Raw genomic sequence first — 21,965 nt, forward strand, 5'->3', positions numbered from 1 at the left:
TTCAACCAAATCTGCAGCATCTGTAGCATAAAGTCAATTACCATGGAAATGAACTTCACGTTTCCTTGCACTTAGAAAAAGAACAGAAACTTAACAGAACTGTTGAACTAAGACACACACAGTCCAAAAGTCTGAGACCACTAATTAAAATGCTTTTATTTTGCATTATTTTCTAACTTAATACAAATTAAATTAACAGCGTTACAATTACAGTGAAAATGGAATCTTGGTAAAATTTACATGGAGTCCAGAATTTCGTAGTATTTGGTGGTCTGCCCCTCTTTTGCTTTAATGAGTATGTATTCAAGCTGGCATGGACTTCAAAAGTTCACATGCAAAAAAGAGCAGCTCAAACCCACCTGCGGGTCGTCTGAACTTCAAAGAAAGACATAAGACTAAAAAAATGGGAAAAAATCTGATCTTTTTGTGCTAAGGCCTTTAAGGGGAACTCCACCAAATTTTCCAAACATTCTGCACAATTAAACGGTTAAGATGTAAACAGAGTCATTCAGAGTGGTTTGGTGTGAAACGCTCTGTTCTAGAGAAACTTACCGAGTCAGAATTGCTCACAGTGGTGGTGATAGGAACCAGACATCCACCTCTAAAAGCTCCCTCACAGAAAGTTACTACATGAAATGGTTATGAATTCACTGCCTGAGACATTGTTTTACAGTAGTTTTGAGATTAAGATGAGTATTTTAATACATTTATTCTAATCTGTTCATGGTGGAGGGATACATGTAGGGTGTTCTAAGGCAAAATAATCCCCAAAGAAAACTCTTTTCTTCAGATTTACCAGTATTTTACCATCATCATCATTCCATATAAAGCTCAGAAGACTCGTGTAGGTTCACTGGTGGTTTTGGATAGTAAATAAAATGTCTATATTTGTGTTGTAGTCATGGCGGCCCCTGGTTCCTATCACCACCACTGTAAAGAAATCTGAGTCTCTACAATCAACCATTTCACACCAAACCACTTTGAATGACATTGTTTACATCTCAACCACTAAATTATGCAGATATTTAGAAAAATTGGTGGAATTCCCCTTTAAAGGACCAATAGCATCGAAAACCAAAACATTCCTTTCACTCTTAAGTCCATATATGGAACCCAACTGCAAAACCAACAAATAACATTGTATTTGTGATGTCATGAAAACCCAAAACACATTTACATCAACCAACCTATTCAGCTTACAGTAGTTTAGCCCCGCCCACTAAACCTGAAGCAATAAGGTGTTTTCCAGCCTAGACCGATTTTTGAATGAGGCACAGCTAATCAGAACAGAGCTCATTTACATATATTGTTCTTAAAGGCACAGTAACAAAAACAGCTGGAGGCTGGAACAGTCAAAATTTTCACTGTTTTTGGTATATAAAATAACAGACACATCATAAGTGGACTATAAAATGCAAGAAAAAGGTAGGACAGAGGCCCTTCAACATAGCCCTTCAACATAGCCCTTCAACATGGCCCTTCAACATGGTCCCAAATTTGCTTAAATTTGAAGCAAGAAAGCAGAATCTTGAATATTTCTTCCTCATTTTATTTACTTTGTTTAAAATTTTTCAAAGTTTAAAAAATATATTTGTTTAAATTAATTTTGAATTATTTTTCCTATATTTTTGTCTGTTTCCAATTTAAATAATTTTAAAAACTCAACTCAATTTTTAAAAACTCAACTCAATTTTTAAAAACTCAACTCAATTTTCAATGTGGTCTCAGATGTTGCCCTTGGGTTTCTGTTATAAGTATGTTTTGGCCTGAAATGAGCAGCAAAAAAAAAACACAAACTCAAAAAATGAACGCTATGACTTACCAAGATAGCTACCAAACTGCACTGTATTATCATCATCCACATAGGCAGCAAGCACGTTGCTGGACTTGTTGAGGACGAGCACGGATCCCGTCCAGTACAAACTGCCCGGAGCCCCCATTATCATCAGGTTCTGCATAACAAACAAACAGATCATGAAACATCTTCAGGGACCACAATGATTTACTTCTGTTATTACACAAGTAACTCCTTTGTTTACGAGGTCTCAATCAGTCGATTTAGTTCATTTATTACATGATTGACGTCATGGGATAACTTCGTTGCTGAGACTCTTATGACGTTTTCTCCTTTATCATATAAATTGCGTAATTTCTTACTATCCTGGGACTTTCTTCAGCTCTACAAACTACTAAGCATATCAACCCTAAACATCACACACCAAAGGAAAATTGTTTATGGCTCAAGAATGAAGTTCATGGACAAAATATAAAACGTGACATCAGCACAACTGTCTTTAAGTTTGTTTTGTTTCGGTGAGGATTTTGTTGATGAAACCCTTTTCATTCATGCGCAACTGAATGAAATGAGTGAATCTGAAGTACCACATTTTTCATTGCATAGAAATAGAATGATCAAAAACATGCTGAAAACATTTTTAGTCTGATTTTATCTGGATCCCCTACAGCAGATCTACACATTCTCCGATTATTAACAAGCTATCTTGATTGACAAAAGCATTTTGTGAACATTAGATTTAGTTTTAGGACTGAGTTTAAGGTTAGTGTTAAAGTGAGTGTTGGGTTTAGGCTTAGGGCTGAGTTTAAGATTGGACTTGGAGTGAGTATTAGGTTTAGGGTTGAGTTCAAGTTTAGACTGAGTATTCATTTCAGGGTTGAGGTTAAGTTGTTAGGTTAGGTGTTAAGTTTAGCGTTAAGGTTAATTTAGAGTTAGACTGAGTATTAGGTTTAGGGTTTAGGTTAATTTAGAGTTAGACTGAGTATTAGGTTTAGGGATGAGGTTATGTGTAGGGTTAGACTGAATATTAGGTTTAGGGTTGAGGTTAATTTAAAGTTAGACTGAGTATTAGGTTTAGGGTTGAGGTTATGTTTAGGGTTAGACTGAGTATTAGGTTTAGGGTTGAGGTTATGTTTAGGGTTAGACTGAGTATTAGGTTTAGGGTTGAGGTTATGTTTAGGGTTAGACTGAGTATTAGGTTTAGGGTTGAGGTTATGTTTAGGGTTAGACTGAGTATTAGGTTTAGGGATGAGGTTATGTTTAGGGTTAGACTGAGTATTAGGTTTAGGGTTGAGGTTAATTTAGAGTTAGACTGAGTATTAGGTTTAGGAATGAGGTTAATTTAGAGTTAGACTGAGTATTAGGTTTAGGGTTGAGGTTAATTTAGAGTTAGACTGAGTATTAGGTTTAGGGTTGAGGTTAATTTAGAGTTAGACTGAGTATTAGGTTTAGGAATGAGGTTAATTTAGAGTTAGACTGAGTATTAGGTTTAAGGTTGAGGTTAATTTAAAGTTAGACTGAGTATTAGGTTTAGGGTTGAGGTTAATTTAGAGTTAGACTGAGTATTAGGTTTAGGAATGAGGTTAATTTAGAGTTAGACTGAGTATTAGGTTTAAGGTTGAGGTTAATTTAAAGTTAGACTGAGTATTAGGTTTAGGGTTGAGGTTAATTTAGAGTTAGACTGAGTATTAGGTTTAGGAATGAGGTTAATTTAGAGTTAGACTGAGTATTAGGTTTAGGAATGAGGTTATGTTTATGGTTAGACTGAGTATTAGGTTTAGGGTTGATGTTAAGTTTAAGGTTAGACTGAGTATTAGGTTTAGGGTCGAGGTTATATTTAGGGTTAGACTGAGTATTAGGTTTAGTTTTAGGAGGAAGTTAAGATCGAGGTAGGGGCTATAGTGAGTATTAGGTTTAGGTTTTGTGTTGATGTTAAGGTTAGTGTTAGACTGAGTATTAGGTTTAGGTTTTGTGTTGATGTTAAAGGTTAGTGTTAGACTGAGTATTAGGTTTAGGTTTTGTGTTGATGTTAAGGTTAGTGTTAGACTGAGTATTAGGTTTAGTTTTAGGAGGAAGTTAGACTGAATATAGTAGATATGTTAGTGGAGTGTCTGTCAAGCATCTACGATGGATCAACTGTTGCTCTTTTCCATTTCTTTTGCCAAAACAGCTGCACAGTTGGACAATTATCAATCGTATGCTAACCTTCATGCGACCTGGAGAAGCCAAGAAGAGAAACGAGTCTTACCTCAGTAAGGAAATTTGAAATTCCAGCCTGGCAGGATCCATAATCTTCACCAAACTTCCTCTGATGATCTGTATAAACAAACACCCTTTTAGATAGACTAAGCCTTTGCTAACCACGAAGCATCTCACACATATCAAACATATCAACATCTCACATCTGATCACCCTAAGAAGAGCACTGTACCTCTATAGCAGGGGATGTAGTTGGTTGTCTGGCTAAAATCGGAGTTGAATTTGAAGCACACACCATGAGGCAGCTTGTTTTGATTGTCTTTTCTGGAGAAGAAGACATTCTTCCAGCGATGACCACAGGCCTGAAATTAGAACCAGTGCACAAACGCACACAAAACATGCTTTTGGTTTAGACGTAATGAGTTACAGCCTCGGCGAACCTCTCAGAACCTCTCTACTGCCCTAGCATGACTATCAGATGAGATGCTAATCGTGACAGAACTAGCCATTCTCACCCAATGTTAAGATCGAGAATAGAAAAGATGGAAAGGAACTAAAGGCAGAAACAAACTAAAACCAGTGTTACGTTACAAATGTCATTAATAAGTTCAGGTAGACACATTTAAGGGCAGGTACAGTTCAAAGAAAGGCCATTTCAAGCAACTGGGTCCTCTGTTGTTGGCTAACGTGGGAAGGGTAAACAGTATGATATCATCGGATACATAGGCTGTGTTCAAAATACCCTACTTCATACTGCTGGCGTACTGATTCTGCCCGAAAGTAGTTAGTAGTACGGAGCCCTGCTGGTGACATCCTGTATAAATAAAAATAATGCGTGGCCACGACTTATTAACATGTGGGAACGAGATCCTAATGCGTGGCCACGGCTTAGTAAGGTGCGGGAATGAGATGATTAAGTCGTGGCCATGACTTAGTAAAGCATGGGAACGAGATCCTAAAGCATGGCCACGACTTAGTAAGCCGTGATCTCGTTCCCATGCCTTACTAAGTCATGGCCACGACTTAATCATCTCAGTTACTGATTACTAAGTCGTGGCCACGCATTAGGATCTCGTTCCTACACGTTAATAAGGCGTGGCCGCGCGTTATTTTTATTTATGCAGGATGTCATCATCAGGGCTCTGTATAGTAGTATGTAGTATGTGGTAAACATGAACTTCTCAGTACGCCAAAGAAACCCGGATGACACACTGATTTGGCAAAATTTTCCCATTCACAGTCAGAGCTGTCTGTCTTTGTGATGTACTGTATCCCACAATGCAATATGGCCATTTCCGGAGGACATACCCACTGATAAAACCACCTGGATATATTTAATAGCTGCGTTCCAAAGCCTAGGCTCCATTTCTCGGCCGCTAGATCATAGAAGGCTGTTCCAAAGTAAAGGATCCTTCATATACAGCCTAGAAATGCAGCCTATGTTTCGGATTTCGGAAAAAAAACAGCACCATGGCCTTATAAAGTGTAAAATGATTGATTAAAGCATTCGTCCATATATCGTATTTTAATCAGAAGTATTTGTATATATGTAGTCTGTATATGTAGATTATCATTCTGCATAAGCTTGTTGGTGTATTAGCTGCAATAGCAACAAACACAAGGCAGCGTGGCGCCATTTTCTCTCAACAGTTCCCTCGCAAGTTTCACGCTGCAATTGCAAGAGGTGGGGCCTTTCTGGTGACGTCACCACGCAGTCACGTAAGGACTGTTCCATTTGTGTGACCAATAGGCTACTAAGGAGGAGTCTTCATAGGACAGTCCTACCCAGGACCCGCCCTCCCTCGGCTGAAGCCTGGGTTTGGAACGCAGCTAACACCTCTGGATTCAGCCTTTCAGTACATTAATAACAGCAAGATGAAATAAATGTAACCAAATGCTGCTGCAGTCAGTGCAACGTTGAAGACACACCAGCTCTCTCTGCTGGTCTTCAGGTGGGTTTGATCACTGTGTCTATTTAAAAGTTAACTTTCTACATAATGTGGATAAAATAGTAACCCAGCCAAACAATCCGTTCAACATCGGCTACTCAGGCTCCTGTGTGGAATCACACTGCTTGTTATTCAGTCAGACGAGCTCACATTACCAACTACGAGTGCATCAAAATAAAATGACTTGCAAACATAGAAAAACAGGTGTGTTAGGAAGCCACACAGGTTTACCACACAAACCAACCCATAGCTGAAACTTACCACGTTTATTTGTGGCTTTGAAGTCACACAGTCCCACCTCTCGACCAAAATATAAATGTGCATGCTGTGGCTAGCAGTGGTTACTAAGCAGCGATTGGAGGGCTGAGGAAAATGAGGCGGGCCCTGAGATGGTCTGATTGGCTCAGTCCCTGATGTTGGCAGCCTAGTCGTGACCCTTGCCTGTAGTAGAGCACTCAGCTCCTGTCAAATACCAAAGACCGTTCAATGTACGACTGATGAAGAGCAGCCTGCACTATTGAGTATATGGGTCATTCTACAGAAACGTCCACTTTTCTATCTGTCCATAGGAGTCACTGGTGTTACCAATCCTCATTGGTGTTACACATAATAAAGGTAACACCAGAGACATTTTTAATGAAGAATGCATTTTACAAAACGGCTGCTGCAGAGCATCAAACCATATGTTGTCAATCACTGAATATGCACTAAAATATGGAATTTAATCCATTTGTATTCTATTTTTTCACAATTACCTCAGAATAAAGTGGGTCACACCAGTGACGTCAACTAAAAGCTTCATATGAAATCATGAGCTGAATGAGAAAATCTCTGATAACTGAAAGACACAGTGGACTCACCATGTGCTTTTCTTCATAGATCCTCAGAAAACAGGTAAAAGGAAGTCGAGTGATGTCATCAGTGTGACTTTTATTTCAAAATAAGAGATTTTTAGTTATGCAGTAACACCAGTGACACGACTCCTGGGGACCACAACTTTCATTACATATTTTATAATATTTATTTGGCATTTTAATTTATATATTCCACAGTCATGTATAGATTATTGTAGTTAAAATTGCAGAAAAATTTGTTTTGTCCTTCAAAATGTGGCCTCAGCCTTCACACATGACTGTGGGGACGAGCTCTTCTGTGGTGCTTGGTATTCTAGATAAATGATTTAAAAACAAATATTGCTAAATTGAGGCTCAAGAACGTGTAATTGTTAAAATAACTTATTGTTATATTTGAAAATGTAAAAAAATTGTAACCCTAACATGTTTTTCAAGTGTTATATATCTGTAAATGCTAGGGACACAAAAATGCTCTACTTTCTGTAGAATGACCCCTATACTGATGCAGTATGCACTGCACAGTACACTACGCTATCTCCAACACAGCCTTGGTGAAAGCTTATTACAGTCAAAACAGAAGTGCATTCTAATGTCATCCGTTATATCAGAGGCCAAAAATAAACTCTAACCGTGCAGTGCTTTAACATCTGCTTCTGTCCTGTAGCTGTGCTGAACCACTCGATATTTAAGCAGTAAAACTACAGGTTTTGAGGATACGCTGATAGAAAACCTGTCATGAATGCACAGTTATCACTGATGAAATGTAACTTTAAAGAAGCTCAGTTATTACAGGTCATCTTATTATTCATATACAGTTTTCCCACAGATTTTATATATACTTTGGTGCCAAGTCATTGAGTGCGAGACAGGGGGAAACACCAAGTCTAAAGCACAAATAAACAGCAAAATTCATTAAAAATGTATATATATTTATTGCTGCTGTCAGAACAAAACCTTGTATCTCCATTTTTGTTGTTTTTAAATATTTGACTATTTGAAAATACCCATTGTCCTTTACATTGTGTGTAAATTTCATGAATGGACCAAAAGAAATGGGCCCAAATTATTTGGCAAAAAGTCTGGTTCTATTGACTTACATTAAAAGTAAAAGAGTGAATATACACACACACACACATCAGAAAGAGTGAATATATATATATATATATATATATATATATATATATATTCACTCTTTCTGACTCTCCCACCATACATATATATATATATATATATATATAAATATACACACACACACACACACACACATATATATATATATAACCTATGTGTGAGAAACGCTGACATCAACCTACAGAGCATACTGCCAAATAATTAGGTACTTGTCAGCGCCACTTTGGTGTGGGAGATGTGGCAAAAATGTAATACCACAATACTTCTTCAACAAATCATTTTTAGCCTTCCCAGTTTTCAATATTTAGTTTTTCTTGAGCTTTGATAAGTTAAACAATGCTGAGTATATTTTTTTTTTATTTGACACTTTGACACACATGGTACATCACTGTATTATATATATAGATAAAAGGACAAAACCATAGACAGCTATGCCACTTCTGATATGCTCCGAAAAGCTTAGATAATTTATTGTGATAATATTATCATATCGTCATAACACCCACCCATAAAGCCACAGCAGCTTCCCTTATACAGTTTATATAGTTTATTATATTAATAGCTCATTAAAAAATGATATATTTGTATACCCCATATTTCTTCAGGGATGTACAATGATATCAGAATCATGTCAGATAACCGCTTTAAAACTTTATCATCGTCAGGCAGAGGATAAGAGATTACCGGTATTCCAAGTCGATATTTGACGGTGTATTTATTGAACTCCACGCTGGGTTTCTGTGCTAAAATATCTACTTTTTTACTACATTAATTAATGAACCTGCAGAAATAAAAGTTATATAGCTCTGTAATGCTAATCCAAGTCAATTTTGTCCAAATTTCTTTTGGCTCACAGTTGTGGATTTTACCCACAACTGATATAGCAATGCATCCCAAATAAAAGATGGAAATATAAAAAAGGAAGCAGAGAAAAAAAGCTATATCTATGTTTTTTAAACAATTTTCGCCCCTCAATTATTGCCCCTTGGAACTGAGTTACATGGGATAGTGGTTAAAATCTTCCGTACAAAATGGGACCCTCAAATAAAAAGTTCATTAACTTCATTAACAGCTACCAGCGCTGCTCTGTAGGCGACCCTGCCAGTCTGCAGTGACAGCAGAGGAGGGTAAAGTTCAGCTCCTCACTGCTGGGCTTTAGTTACATTTAGGGCATCATATGACTTCAAAGAAGGGGGCAATTATTTATTATCACCCACCCCTAATTCTTCAGTGATATGAAGCTGAAGTCAGATATTCTCCAGCTTCTTGTTCGAATTTTCCCGTTCCACCTTAAATGGAGCAGCAGTTCTGATGTCTGAAGCTCCAGAATGTAACTGCTGCAGCATTTAAGGTGGAACGGGAAATTCAGCTAGCCAGTTACAGGGAAATCAACAAAATACAAGCAATTTTTTATGCTTGTTACGAGGAAAAGGACCATCATACACTAAAATGACATTAAACTAAGATAATACAGGGGTTATTGTAATTTTTAACAGAGAAGATTCTCACATTTGTGGGTTTCTTTGGTCTCTTGTTCTCTTTCTTGACGGTTTTTCTTTTTTTCTCATATCACTTTGTTTGGAGTGTCTCCAAAAAACCTGTTTGGAGGGTCATGTAGCCCCAACACTTCGCCCTCCCCTCTATCTTAACAACAATCAGGACACCCTACACCTAGACGTGACCATGCAAAACGGAGGGCTAAGGGCTGAGTGGTAGGGGTGAGGGGTGAAACATGATTGGGCTAATGTGTTAAAGACGTCTTGTCTCCACAGAACTCTAATTATTACAATACTACAGCTTGATTTGACTCAATGTAGCAAAACAATGATCTTATAAAACAGCACAATTGAACTATAAACACTAAAAGAATAGACAGGATGCACTCAGACGTCAATAATGAGTCTTTTTTTTTTTTTACTTAATCAAACTGTTACAATCTTAGAGAAAAGGGAACCGAAATACATACCAGAATGTCACCGTTGGAGGGTCGTCTGGACAGACTAACGCCCAGCCACTGGTTATCGCTCTCAGGCCAGCAGGTTTTCCCACAGCTCTCCACACCTACACACAGATACAAATGCAGCCTGTGTTATTTAAATACGCCACTCAGTAAACAATATAAACCACACAGACTCTCTGTAATTCACCACATGCAGAGAATAAAGAGAGACAGGAGTTCAGTTAGGACAGGAATAGTTTCCCCCCATCCGAAATGTAGTTCACCAGCCAAGACATGTTTTTTTTCCACGCAAGTAACAAAAATTAATAAATATATATGTACCATTCAACCAAATTAGATCAAACTGTAGCCCAGCAGTAAAAAAGGGCTTAACTACTATTTAAATACAAAGGATTAATATAGATAGTAATAAGCTAAATATATAGAAAATCATAATTTATGGGCTGTCAAACCATGATCACTAAATTTACACTTGTGAAAATAATACATTTTTAAGATCTATTTTAAATCTTTTAAAGCAAAGTTGAAAGATTTAGATTTATCATGAGTTTAACTTTTAAATTAAAAAAATAATAATAAAAATTATATCACTACCGAAATAGTTTTAGTCTGTAGGCGGGGCCTTATTTTAGCCACGCCCCTGCATTTTAGAGCAGGAAGTGAGGCTGCATCCCTGTCCCTCATGGCCACATGGTGAGCAGTTAGATCCCATTGTTTTGAAGTAAATGTGTCCCAAAGTCTGAAAATCAGTGTGGAACATTAAGAATCGTCACTACCGAAACACATTTTCTGCAGTTAAGTAGACTTTTTAGTGCTTTATTGAAGAACATGATGATTTTGTGCATGTACAGCTGTTCAAAGCTGTGTTTGTTGGTCATGTTCTGGCTAGTGTTTTTGAGTTCTGCTCACAATGAGCTGAAATTTGTCACTATTGAAACATTTGGTAGTTTTGGCAGTGTTATGATTGTTAGCGTTATGAAGCTGTTGTAAAATCCATAATGTACACAGCTATGACCGCCTCACAGCAACTGAACTGAGCCACGGCATGAAAAACCCTTCTGCTGTAGTTGGAATAATCTTTGACTCTCATGCTGCTCACATGGACCATCGAGTGCACTGATGAAGTAAGAACCCGTTTTCTGTTTAAACTGAGGGGCTGGCAACTTATGTTCTTAACTAGAACTGGCCTGGTCAGCTAGCTAACAGGCTAAAAGAGCCAACAGCCTAAACAGCTCCATCATTAATATCACAGGCCTGAATTAAAGCACTTACAGTATGATTAACTGTATAAAAGTCTAAAAATGTTACTTGAATGTCTTCAGTCAGAAGTCACATCAAACCCAGGCTGAACCCCAAACGGCTCCATACTCCCTAACCAGTGTGCTAACTAGAACTAACTAAATATTTCACCTCTACAGTGAAATACTGCATCATTTATCGAGTGTGGATGAGTATGAGTCCCAAATGACTGTTTCTCAGCTGTATTATTTACTCTTGGTGTGCAGGAACCGATATTTAAATTCCTACGTAGTGCACTATGTAGGGAGCAGGGAGCCATTTGAGATTCAGCCCCAGCGTGAGAAGAGGGCGCCGCTGGATTGGTGCTAAATAAGACTTGCGGTGGTGATTTAGTGACCAAAAAAGTACTTATAAAGCGAAAAGTTTGCATTAAACAGTTCAGTGTTATCATATGTTCACTGTTATACGACAAAAAGTTAAAAAGTTCAAGAAATGACCGCAGTTTACAGCGACGTTTACAGGGTGACCGAACGTTCTCCTCATTCAGCAGTCCACGGTTGCTTGGCAACGACACCATACGCTAAAGGATCCACATTTCTTGGTGGAATACTTATTTATGTCGATTATTATTAATAATTACTTTAATTATTACGTGTAATTTATCATAGTTTATGCTGGCTGCCATTTTATAAAAGCAATAAGCTACTTGAGACCATTCGTTACTGCGATTTTATCAGAAAAAAGGGAGTTTTAGGACCCAGAACACCCTTCCCCATGATAAAATCACAGTAACGCACGGCTTCTCATGGCTTACTGCTTTATTAATAACCTCCCCTACCTCTCTTGGTGCCTCCCCACCCCCTAGTCATGTTTCAAACCTGTGGGAAACACTCAAAGCGCACCTCAATAGATAGAAACGGTTGTAGAAGCCAACTTAAAGCCTACATTAGCCTGACAGCTCCAGTGCAAAACTGAAAAAGCACACTTCAGACACCAAACATGTCCTGGCTGATCGGCTACATTTGGGATAAGATGGAGAAAATTCTGCACATCTTTTGTTGAACTATTCCTTTAAACATCTGCCCTCTAACTGAACTGTAGGACCCTGGGGACCACTCAGTGCCGTCACTGACTGACCTGTAAACTGGCAGATGCATTGCAGAAGCAGCAGTGGTGCAGTGCAGCGTGACAGATGTTTGCAAATGAAAATTATTCTATGAATCATTTTTAGTTTTCGCACCTCAGAGGTGGCGGGTACTTCTGAGGCAGCACCTTTTCGTTTTGTGGTACAGCGTGAAAAAACCACGCTTAACTCTGGAGCCAGAACGGCTGACATCAGCAGTGGCTGATAACCAATATCACTTTGATCTGATGCTGTAGCGGCCTGTTGGCCACACGTGTGAAGCTTGCTATGCTAATGACTGTGAATGTGTCACCTCTTACACCTCCTGACAGCCTGGCTGCCCCAAAGCAAGACACCAAAACCACCACGTGGTCGCAGTGCGACCAGCAATGCGCCCTGAATGCACTTCCTGTATCAAAGCAGATACAAACTTCACAACATGAGACATTCATCTTCACTTGATTTAGTCTGGGCTTAGTTGCGTAGTTACTTCTGCAAGACATTAAAGACACAAAAACTAGCCAAGATGTGTTGGTAGTAAAGGACTGCGTGTAATCTAGATTACATAATCTGATTACCAAAATCAAACACTTGTAACTGGGGTCTTTTAGCTCTTAATGTATTGTGGCGATAAGTTGTATTATAGCTGTGTCTCAGGGCGTTTTTCCGCTGTACAAAGTCCCGGAACCTTCAGCATCGGGAAACTGGAACTGGGCTTTTTCCATTGACCGTCAGTCCAGTACCTAAGACAGCAGTTTTAGGTTTTTGGTAACTGCTGAAGAACGGTACCAAGTAGGGATGCACGAGCGCTCAAATACTCAGCCCACGTTTCACTACTGAAATCACTAATCAAGTACTTGTTGCGTTTCACGGTGAGAACACAGAGGTACAGACCAGCAGTTCAACACCTATTTTGTGTTTTAACAGAACTGTAAAACATGAGCGAAGTTTTAGAGTAAGTGTGTCAGGTTATGTTTTGCTACTAAGACACGAGAACCTTAAGGTGGAGAAAGCGCAGTAGACATTTTTGTGAGAAAATCACACAGATCAGATTAAAAGATAAACACCACAAGACGTAGAGTTTTCATTAAATACTGAGTTTAAGAGATACATTTTTAGATGCTTCTTAAAAGTGAGCACTGAGCTTGACTTTCTAATAAAAGGTGAACTGAGCTCCACAGTTTAGAAGCAGAATAACTGAACGAGTCTCTCTACGTTTTCTGTATTTTACTGAAGGTGTTTGTAGAAGGGCAGAATCTGCAGATCTAAGATCATAAACAGATACTCTGTGATGTAAGTGGTGCTTTATGGTCATTTAGAGCCTTAAAAACAGATCTTTAAAATCTATCCTGAACGATACAGACAGCCAGTGCAGTTCTTTTGAAGCGGGACTGATCTGATCTCTCTGTGTTGTTTCTGTTAGGATGCTGATGCATTTTGTACGAGCTGTAAAGGATGTATTGTTTTCTTAGGAAATTCAGTAAGAGGACCATTACAGTGATCAACGCTGCTGTAACAAATGCATGAACAGGTTCGCTCTGAGATAGAAAAGGCTGAACTTTAGCGATATTTCTCAAAGGATACACTATTAAAATGAGAAGTCAGCTCAACTCAAAATGATACAGTAACTGGTTACATGGCTTTTCTTGAGTTGACTCAGCTTGAGGACACCGGAGTTCACCTACCTCAAACTTCTTAGTTGAGTCAAAAATTCTCCCAGCCACTGTTTCTGGGTCTGCATCTCAGTTAAATGAACAAAACAGAATTTGCATTGTTTTACTTGCTGGCAATCCTTCTATCACACAGTCCCATCTGGCATATTGCCCTCTTGGACTTCTAGATATGGACAGCTGTGGTATTGCTGGGATTCAAACTTACAACCTCCTGATGTTGGGATGAATTATTAGATAGTCACACTACATGAGACTCATCCTTTAAAGTTAAAACAACAAATATTTTCTCCAGTGTTTTAAACATTTGTAGACCCAAAATCTGAGCTGCTTCATGTGTTTCTGAGTGCTGCAGTGGACTAAGCCATTATCCCAACAGGAGGTTGTGAGTTTGAACTCCAGCAATGCCACAGCCATCCATAAGTGTTTACCCAAGAGGTAAAATGTCTTGCAGGATTGTGTGAATGAAAGAGTTCTGGCTAGAGGGGAGGTATGAAAAACAAGCTCACTTTTTTTACCTCACTGAGATGCAGAACTAAAAAATTAAGAGAACTTTTGACTCAACTAAGAAATTTTGAGTTGAGCTGATCTCTCATTTTTAACAGTGTAGAAAGCTACTTTAGTGACTCCGGGGATAAAATTAAATGCTTTAAAATTTGATAAAATGATCAAATAAGCAGCTAAATAGCTAATCATGATTATTATGACAGTTACAGCTGCCTATTGAGCAGGTGGAAACATGAACTAGAACTAGAACCATCAGTTCCGCTAGTATCCCCTTTGGGTCAGTTCTTGTTTTTGGTTGTGCTGTGGAAAAATGCCCAAAATAAAGTATAACTACTTGTGAGATTGAAGGGAGGTGAGGATTCTTCCTCGGAGGTTCTTCTGAAATGAAGGGTATTAATAGGAAGTTTGTTCCTCCTTTGCTGCAGTAACAGCCTCTACCCTTCTGGGAAGGCTTTACACTAGATGTTGGAACATTACTGTGAGGATTTGATAGTATTAGCGAGGTCAGGTACTGATGTTGGATGGTCAGTTCTGGATCACTCATTCCAAAGGTACTGGATGGAGCTCCATCACTCCAGAGAATACAGTTCCACTGCTCCACAGCCCAATTCTGGAGGGATTTAGACCCCTCTAGCCCAAGCTTGGCATTGGGCATGGTGACCATAGGCTCATGTGCAGCTGCTCCAGAGCATCCCACTCTATTAATCAGTGTTTTTGGGGGGGATTACACAGGGTGTGTACATGTATAAACAGTATTGTACTTCTTTCTATGAGCATTTACCAAAAAATTCATTGTATGTGAAAACATATTCGACTGATAAACAATTCTGATTCTAAGAGCAGATCTTATCTAAAACTTCCACCTGTTAGGACCCAATTCTGTTTCAGGCACAGTCACTGTGAACTTCTGACCTCTTGTCCTGCTTCATTCTTGTTCAATGTTCCAAAAAAAATGTGCAGGATGAATAAGGATGTTTTCTTTTGTGCTTCCTGCCCGACGACAAGTCTGACCTGGAAAGATGTCAGGCCCGTTAACCCTTATTTGGGAGAGTGGGTTAGGCTCTATAATGACAGGAAGATAAGCAAGAGCAGCCCTACTTTAGCGGCTGGTCGTTTGTTCAGGATGTACCTACAGGAAACGCAGTCTGGAGAGCACATATACACACGACCAACTAACCCTGCCTGAAACAAACCACAGTGGCTCAACCAGGGCCTGACCTGCGAGGGAATGTGACTAAAACAAGACGCTGAGTCCTCCAGGGACATTAAGGCTAGATGTTGAGAAAGAACAGAATGAACAGAGCTAAAGGAATGGTGAGGGCCGAATTCGGACTATGTGCAAGAAATTCACTATTGAGAAATGTAGGATTTGGACAATGGTGTACAAAAAAGGAAAAAACCAGGGATAAGAGCACTCAGGCCATGAGGAGACGAGGGAAATAAAAAAGAGAAGTAAAGCAAAGTAAAAAAGAAGAAACCGGCATATGTCATCACTTGATGACGTCACTCACCAGTTTGGAGCTGCTCACACTTCTTGTTTGAAATGTTACACTTGTAAACGGCTCCTGGTTTTTTGATGCTGGCGTTGAAACTAGACTCAGCGGTTGGGGCTCCGACAAGTAACCTAAGAAAGAAAACACAAAATGAAACACTTACAGGGTCGATGTTTTGCTTTTTTTATGCATTTTAGATTTTTTTACTGGAGATCCACTTATAACATTTGTGGGTTTTTATGTACCAAACACCATACTAATTCATTTTAATATGACCGCGCCCCACCCTCTCTTCATCCTTTAGAATTAAACAGGCTGTTTTCATTACTGTGCCTTTAAGACTGATATGTAGAGCTCTGTTTTGATTGGCTGCCCTATATTTTGCCTCATTCAAGCAGTCCAAGCTGAAACCCCCCATATAACTTCCGCATTAACCCTTTAAAATCCCTGACATATTACATACCAAGGCTTATTATTCAGTAACTACACACTGAAGTAAAACTTTGGGCCTGCCGGTGGGCCATGGCCATTTAAGAGGTTAATGATCAATGCTAAACCTCTGTAGGTTGAATAGGCAGATGTATGTAAATGTGTGGGTTTTCTTGACATTACAAAAACAGTCTTGTTGCTGTTGGAAGAAAAGCTTGTATCTCCAAAATGGTAACTTTACAGGAGAAGGAAAAAACACACTTTACTCTTCATGTAAGTCAATGGAACCAGATTTTTTTCCAAGTCATTTTGGGCCGTTTCTTTTGGTCCATTCATCATGGAATCTACATACAATGTAAAGGGTCACAGGAATTTTCAATTTATGTCATAAACTGAAAAATGACAAAAATGGAGATGCAAAGTTTTGTTCTGACAACAGCGATAAATATATGTACATATATATATATTATATTTGGACTGTACAGACTGAGGAGTGAATGGTGCTTCTTAAAAGTTAAAGGTACAGAAAATTTGTTTTTTCAAATTCCTTTAAGACACAAATCTCAAAATGAAATACACAATCTGAGGATTAAACCTCAAATAAGATATAAAATCTAATCCAAATGAAAGTCCAACAGTGATACGCATTCTACTAACGAACCCCCAAAAGGAAACACATTAGCACTGCAGTTTAAAGTGCCTTTGAGTATGAAGTGCTATCATGTACTTGACAGTTTAACAGTAGTATCATATCCGTTACAGCTGCACTGTATGCTCACAACAAAGTTTTACGCAAGTTTACTTATCTTTATATGCAGCTAAACAGCATATAAAGCACATTTCTACCAAATATCACTGAAAAACATTAGCTTTTGACACTTAACCTAAAAATGTATGCACTACTTTACTTTAGAGTACAGTATACTTGAGTTTAGCACAGTTTACTTAAGTTAAAGTCAATCTTAACCCGAATGAATAATTTGTTAAAGTCCATAGAAATGGCTGAAAAAGTTTTTTTTAGTAAAGTTTTACAGTCTAGTCTTGATCTATGTATGAAATGTACATAGTAGGTTTACTTAGTTAAGTCAGTAAAGCAGAGAGGAAGTTTATTTCTAGGACTAAACCTGCTCAGCTGAGACAGAGAGACATTTATAGTTAAAGTAAAGAGACTTTGAACATGTTTTCTAACTAGAAACGTTGAGTTTTATGATGTTTGTCTATATAAAGGATTAGTTTAATCCTGCTCTGAGTGTAAAATGCATTGAGTTAAGTTAGTTTCGTTAAGAAAAGGTTAATTTCCGTAATTAAAAGCTTTTAAATCGTGTCAGAGGGAACTTTTAGTCCATCTGGTCACGCCTTTCAGCCACACTGAGGATCCCCATCTCTGAGACCAGGCTGGGGTTGGTCTCTTATTCCAATTTTCCGTTCCACCTTAAATGCTACAGCGGTTACATCCTGGCGCCGTTTAAGGTGGAACGGAAAATTCGACTCCAGCTCCAGCTGTGCGCGCGCGGGGTCCACGCCTGAACTCACCACGGGTTCTGCCGGTGCCTGTGCAGTAGAACCGAGTACCCGAACATGGACCCGTCCGGACCGCTGAAGCTCTCCGGGCTGCGCGTGTCCAGGTTGTATCCGTGGCAGAGGATCAGCACGCAGCACCACGCGCACACACACGCCAGCGCGCGCCGCATGGCTCCACTTGTAGTAAGAGAGACAAACTCCAGAACCGCTCTTCTGAAAACGAAACGCTCGGACTTCCAGCTCACACACACTCCGAGTTCATGGCAGGAAAAAGTTTGAGAGAGCGAGCGCGCGTGTGCGTGTGCGTCTCGTGCGCCTGTTGCGCTCTGAGGGGCATCCGAGCGCACCAGTGACCCCTCCCTCTGGGTTGGTCCCTAGACTGAACTGAACATGCGCATTTGTGTTACAAGCGCGTGCACTGTGCTAAAGTCAGAGGCCACCTTCATGTATTTAATTTCCACTCAAAACAGCCATGAAGTACAAATTCATTCATTTTCCATGAGAGGTTTCTGATGAGATTAGATACGAGATAATTCAATGATACAAAGTCAAAAGGAAAAACAGGAGTTTCCAAAACTGGAGCTCAAAAAATGACTAAAATCTACGGAGAAAATGAGGCTCCTAACAACCACCTGGAACACCAAAACTGCCCCCATCAGATAAACAGCACTTAAAGCTTTCATCTCTGAGAGAGAGGAGAAAATCAAGCTGCTTCAGATCTGAAAACATCCACAGGTGTTTCTGTCCATCCTTCCACTGTGAGAAGACGACTCAGCGCTGTGGGTCTGAAAGGATGTGTAGCTGTTCAAGAAGAACCTCACTGAGAAAAGGAGACGGACACATCAAACAAAGAAGCTGAACGATGGACTGACCACCCCAGAGTCCAGACCTCAACACCACTGAATGTGTTTGATTACTTCAGAAAATGATCAACCAGCTTCTAAGACTGGACTTTGGAGGTGTGTCTGCAGATTCTTTGAGGAACTGAAAGTGAGTCTCCTGAAGAGAAAGGTAAAGAATGACACACTCAATACTGAAAAAATATATTTGTGTTATTATGTGTTATCATATTATGTTACATTTTGCTGTTGAGGCCTCTGTGTGATTTTAAATACGTGTTTTCTTCTTCTTCTCCCAACATTGAAAAATGAATGACTTTTGCACAGTACTGTACTTATGTATGTGTACAATGTGTGTCAATAAGTCATTATTTTGACATACTAAGCCAAAATCTTAAAAAGTGATTCTTTCTACATGCTAAAATCAAAATTTCAAGAAAATAAGTAATTATTTAGAATCAAAACATAAAGAAAATAATCATATCAACATACTAAATCATTTTTTGAGAAAATAAGTTTTTTTCAGTATAAGTCATCGTTTAGAAATACAAAATCAATATTTGAAAAAATATGTCATCACTGAAACTGTATAGTTCCATCCTGGAACTATACTGATTGAAATTTGTAAGAGGAAAAGTCGTTATTTAGAAGTACTAAATCAAAAGTAAAGAAAAATAAGCCATTATTTCAAAATTCTAAGTCAAAATCTCAAAACGTGATTGTTTCTACATATTAAATCAGATTTTAAGGAAATTATTCAAAATTTGATAGATAAAAACAAAATAAAGTGTCTTAGTAAGGTGTTGAGCCACCAGCTTCAGAGCACCTTGGCACAGACTCTACTGGTCTCTGGAACTGTACTGGACAGGTGGAACACCATCCTTCCAAAAGACGCTCCCTCAGTTTGTGTTTTGATGGTGGTAAGACGTCGGCCCAAAATCTCCCACTGGATTCTGTTGGGTTGAGATCTGGTGACTGAGAAGGCCACAGCATATGATTTACATCAGTACTCACCACACCAATCAGTGACCCCTCGTGCACTGTGATGGGGATAAAGTGTCTCAGTAAGGTGGAAGAGACCACCACCATCAGGAAGAGACCACCACTGTCCTGGAAGAGACCAGCACCATCAGGAAGAGACCACCACCGTCATGAAGAGACCATCATCATCCTGAAAGAAACCAGCACCATCAGCAAGAGACCACCACCGTCATGAAGAGACCATCGCCATCCTGAAAGAGACCAGTACCATCAGGAAGAGACCATCACAATCCTGGAAGAGACCAGCACCATCAGAAAGAGACCATCACTATCCTGGAAGAGACCAGCACCATCAGGAAGAGACCAGCACCATCAGGAAGAGACCACCACCATCCTGGAAGAGACCAGCACTATCTGAAAGAGACCACCAACCTGGAAGAGACCAGCACCATCCTAGAAGAGACCACCACTGTCCTGAAAGAGACCAGCACCATCAGAAAGAGACCACCAACCTGGAAGAGACCATCACCATCAGAAAGAGACCACTGACCTGGAAGAGACCAGCACCATCAGAAAGAGACCAGCACCATCAGGATAGAAGTGTTTGCTCACAGGATGAAGCTGATCAGTCACAATAACTTTGAACTGATTTTGCAGAGAATCTCTGAAGTTCTGCTGAACATCTTTTCATAACTGAGTGTGATTTTATTATTTACTCATAATTAAGCTTAAGATCTCCACATATTCACAAACTGTTATTTTTATTATTAGGAACGACCCCCACTAACTAACTCAGTGCATCTTTTGTGTCTCAAAGAACACTGTAGGTGTTAATTCAACACTGAATTCTGCTGTTTAACCTAAATTGTGTCCATTTTCCTTCCTGACGTGACTCGAACTATTTCCCACATTCCTCGAGGAACAGAGCTGGATTTATGGAGCGAGTGAGCAATCCTGGAAGAATTTAGCATCTGCTGTGCGTTGTGTGCGTCCCGCTGCCTGGTGGCCAATGGTGCAGAGAGATGGTAAATAAAGCTCAGGCCTTTTAATGGCCTCAGGAAACACTGAGCAAAACTCCACTGCAGCTTCATCAGAGTGTACACAAAACACAGAGCTGTTTGCGCAAGACACGTCTCACTCGTGATACACACTCGGGTTTGAAAAGAGTAAATAAAAGTGAAGCAGGAGTTTGAAAAAAGACTGCAGATTGCTCATTAACGTTTAGCACTGGAGCTAGCTAAAAGCTTAGCTAAAACAGTATTAGCTGTCATATTAAACCCTGAATTTTCTCCGTATTTTGTCTGTTTTTATAACTCGAGGCAAATGTGTGATGATTTAGACAAGCAGTTAGCACAATGCTACGTTTTGGCATATAAGCCTCCATTGCTTGTTAGCTAAATTCGCCTCATAGCTCCAAAGCAAAACTAAAAAAGCAAACTTAATTAAATTAAAAGACACAAAACATGTCGTTGCTGATCTAGGTGTTTCTAATAAAGTGGCCAGGGAGTAGAAGTACAAGGTAGGTGTTTCTAATAAAGTGGCCAGTTAATGGAAGTACAAGGTAGGTGTTTCTAATAAAGTGGCCAGGGAGTAGAAGTACAAGGTAGGTGTTTCTAATAAAGTGGCCAGTTAATGGAAGTACAAGGTAGATGTTTCTAATAAAGTGGCCAGTTAATGGAAGTACAGGGTAGGTGTTTCTAATAAAGTGGCCAGGGAGTAGAAGTATAAGGTAGGTGTTTCTAATAAAGTGGCCAGGGAGTAGAAGTACAAGGTAGGTGTTTCTAATAAAGTGGCCAGTTAATGGAAGTACAGGGTAGGTGTTTCTAATAAAGTGGCCAGGGAGTAGAAGTATAAGGTAGGTGTTTCTAATAAAGTGGCCAGTTAATGGAAGTACAAGGTAGATGTTTCCAATAAAGTGGCCAATGAGTGGAAGTAGAAAGCAGATGTTTCTAATAAAGTGGCCGGAGTGTATAATGACTTCACTACACTTCCATTGTGATGACTGTGTACCAGTGAGTCATCCAGTGCAGATGCTTTTCAGGAATTATAAACAGTTGGCAGACATTTCTCTGTACGAGAGACTCGTGACTGTAATGAAGCTGTCTGTCGCGTCAGCACAGCGCCAGACACAAAGACACACACCTACTGAGGACAACCGCTCCCCTCTGACTGTGGATAAACATGTGATGGCTGAATGAAGCAGTGTTAAACAGCTCGGAGACTCCAGAACAACGTCCTCTGTCTTCATCTGAGTGGGTGAGTGAGTGAGTGAGTG

The 21,965-nt window shown here is 39.4% G+C and overlaps 1 protein-coding gene across 2 annotated transcripts in view; it reads right to left on the minus strand.

Moving 5' to 3' along the window:
* Positions 1 to 18,188, minus strand: part of itga4 (integrin alpha 4) — a 74,022-nt gene extending 55,834 nt beyond the window's left edge. Inside the window, exons 1-6 of one of the 2 annotated variants that reach the window (XM_036577294.1) lie at positions 17,883 to 18,188; positions 15,939 to 16,051; positions 9,895 to 9,989; positions 4,227 to 4,356; positions 4,044 to 4,111; positions 1,823 to 1,952 (exon numbers count right to left, since the gene is read on the minus strand). In XM_036577294.1, coding sequence (XP_036433187.1) covers positions 1,823 to 1,952; positions 4,044 to 4,111; positions 4,227 to 4,356; positions 9,895 to 9,989; positions 15,939 to 16,051; positions 17,883 to 18,040 — 694 coding nt within the window. In that variant the 5' untranslated portion in view covers positions 18,041 to 18,188. Of the gene's footprint in view, positions 1 to 1,822; positions 1,953 to 4,043; positions 4,112 to 4,226; positions 4,357 to 6,204; positions 6,283 to 9,894; positions 9,990 to 15,938; positions 16,052 to 17,882 lie in introns of those variants that run through there. The other variant, XM_036577301.1, reaches the window with a different exon arrangement.
* Positions 18,189 to 21,965: the final 3,777 nt, after the last annotated feature.

The sequence above is a fragment of the Colossoma macropomum genome, unplaced genomic scaffold (genome assembly GCF_904425465.1).
Source record: "Colossoma macropomum unplaced genomic scaffold, Colossoma_macropomum, whole genome shotgun sequence".
Taxonomy (NCBI): domain Eukaryota; kingdom Metazoa; phylum Chordata; class Actinopteri; order Characiformes; family Serrasalmidae; genus Colossoma; species Colossoma macropomum.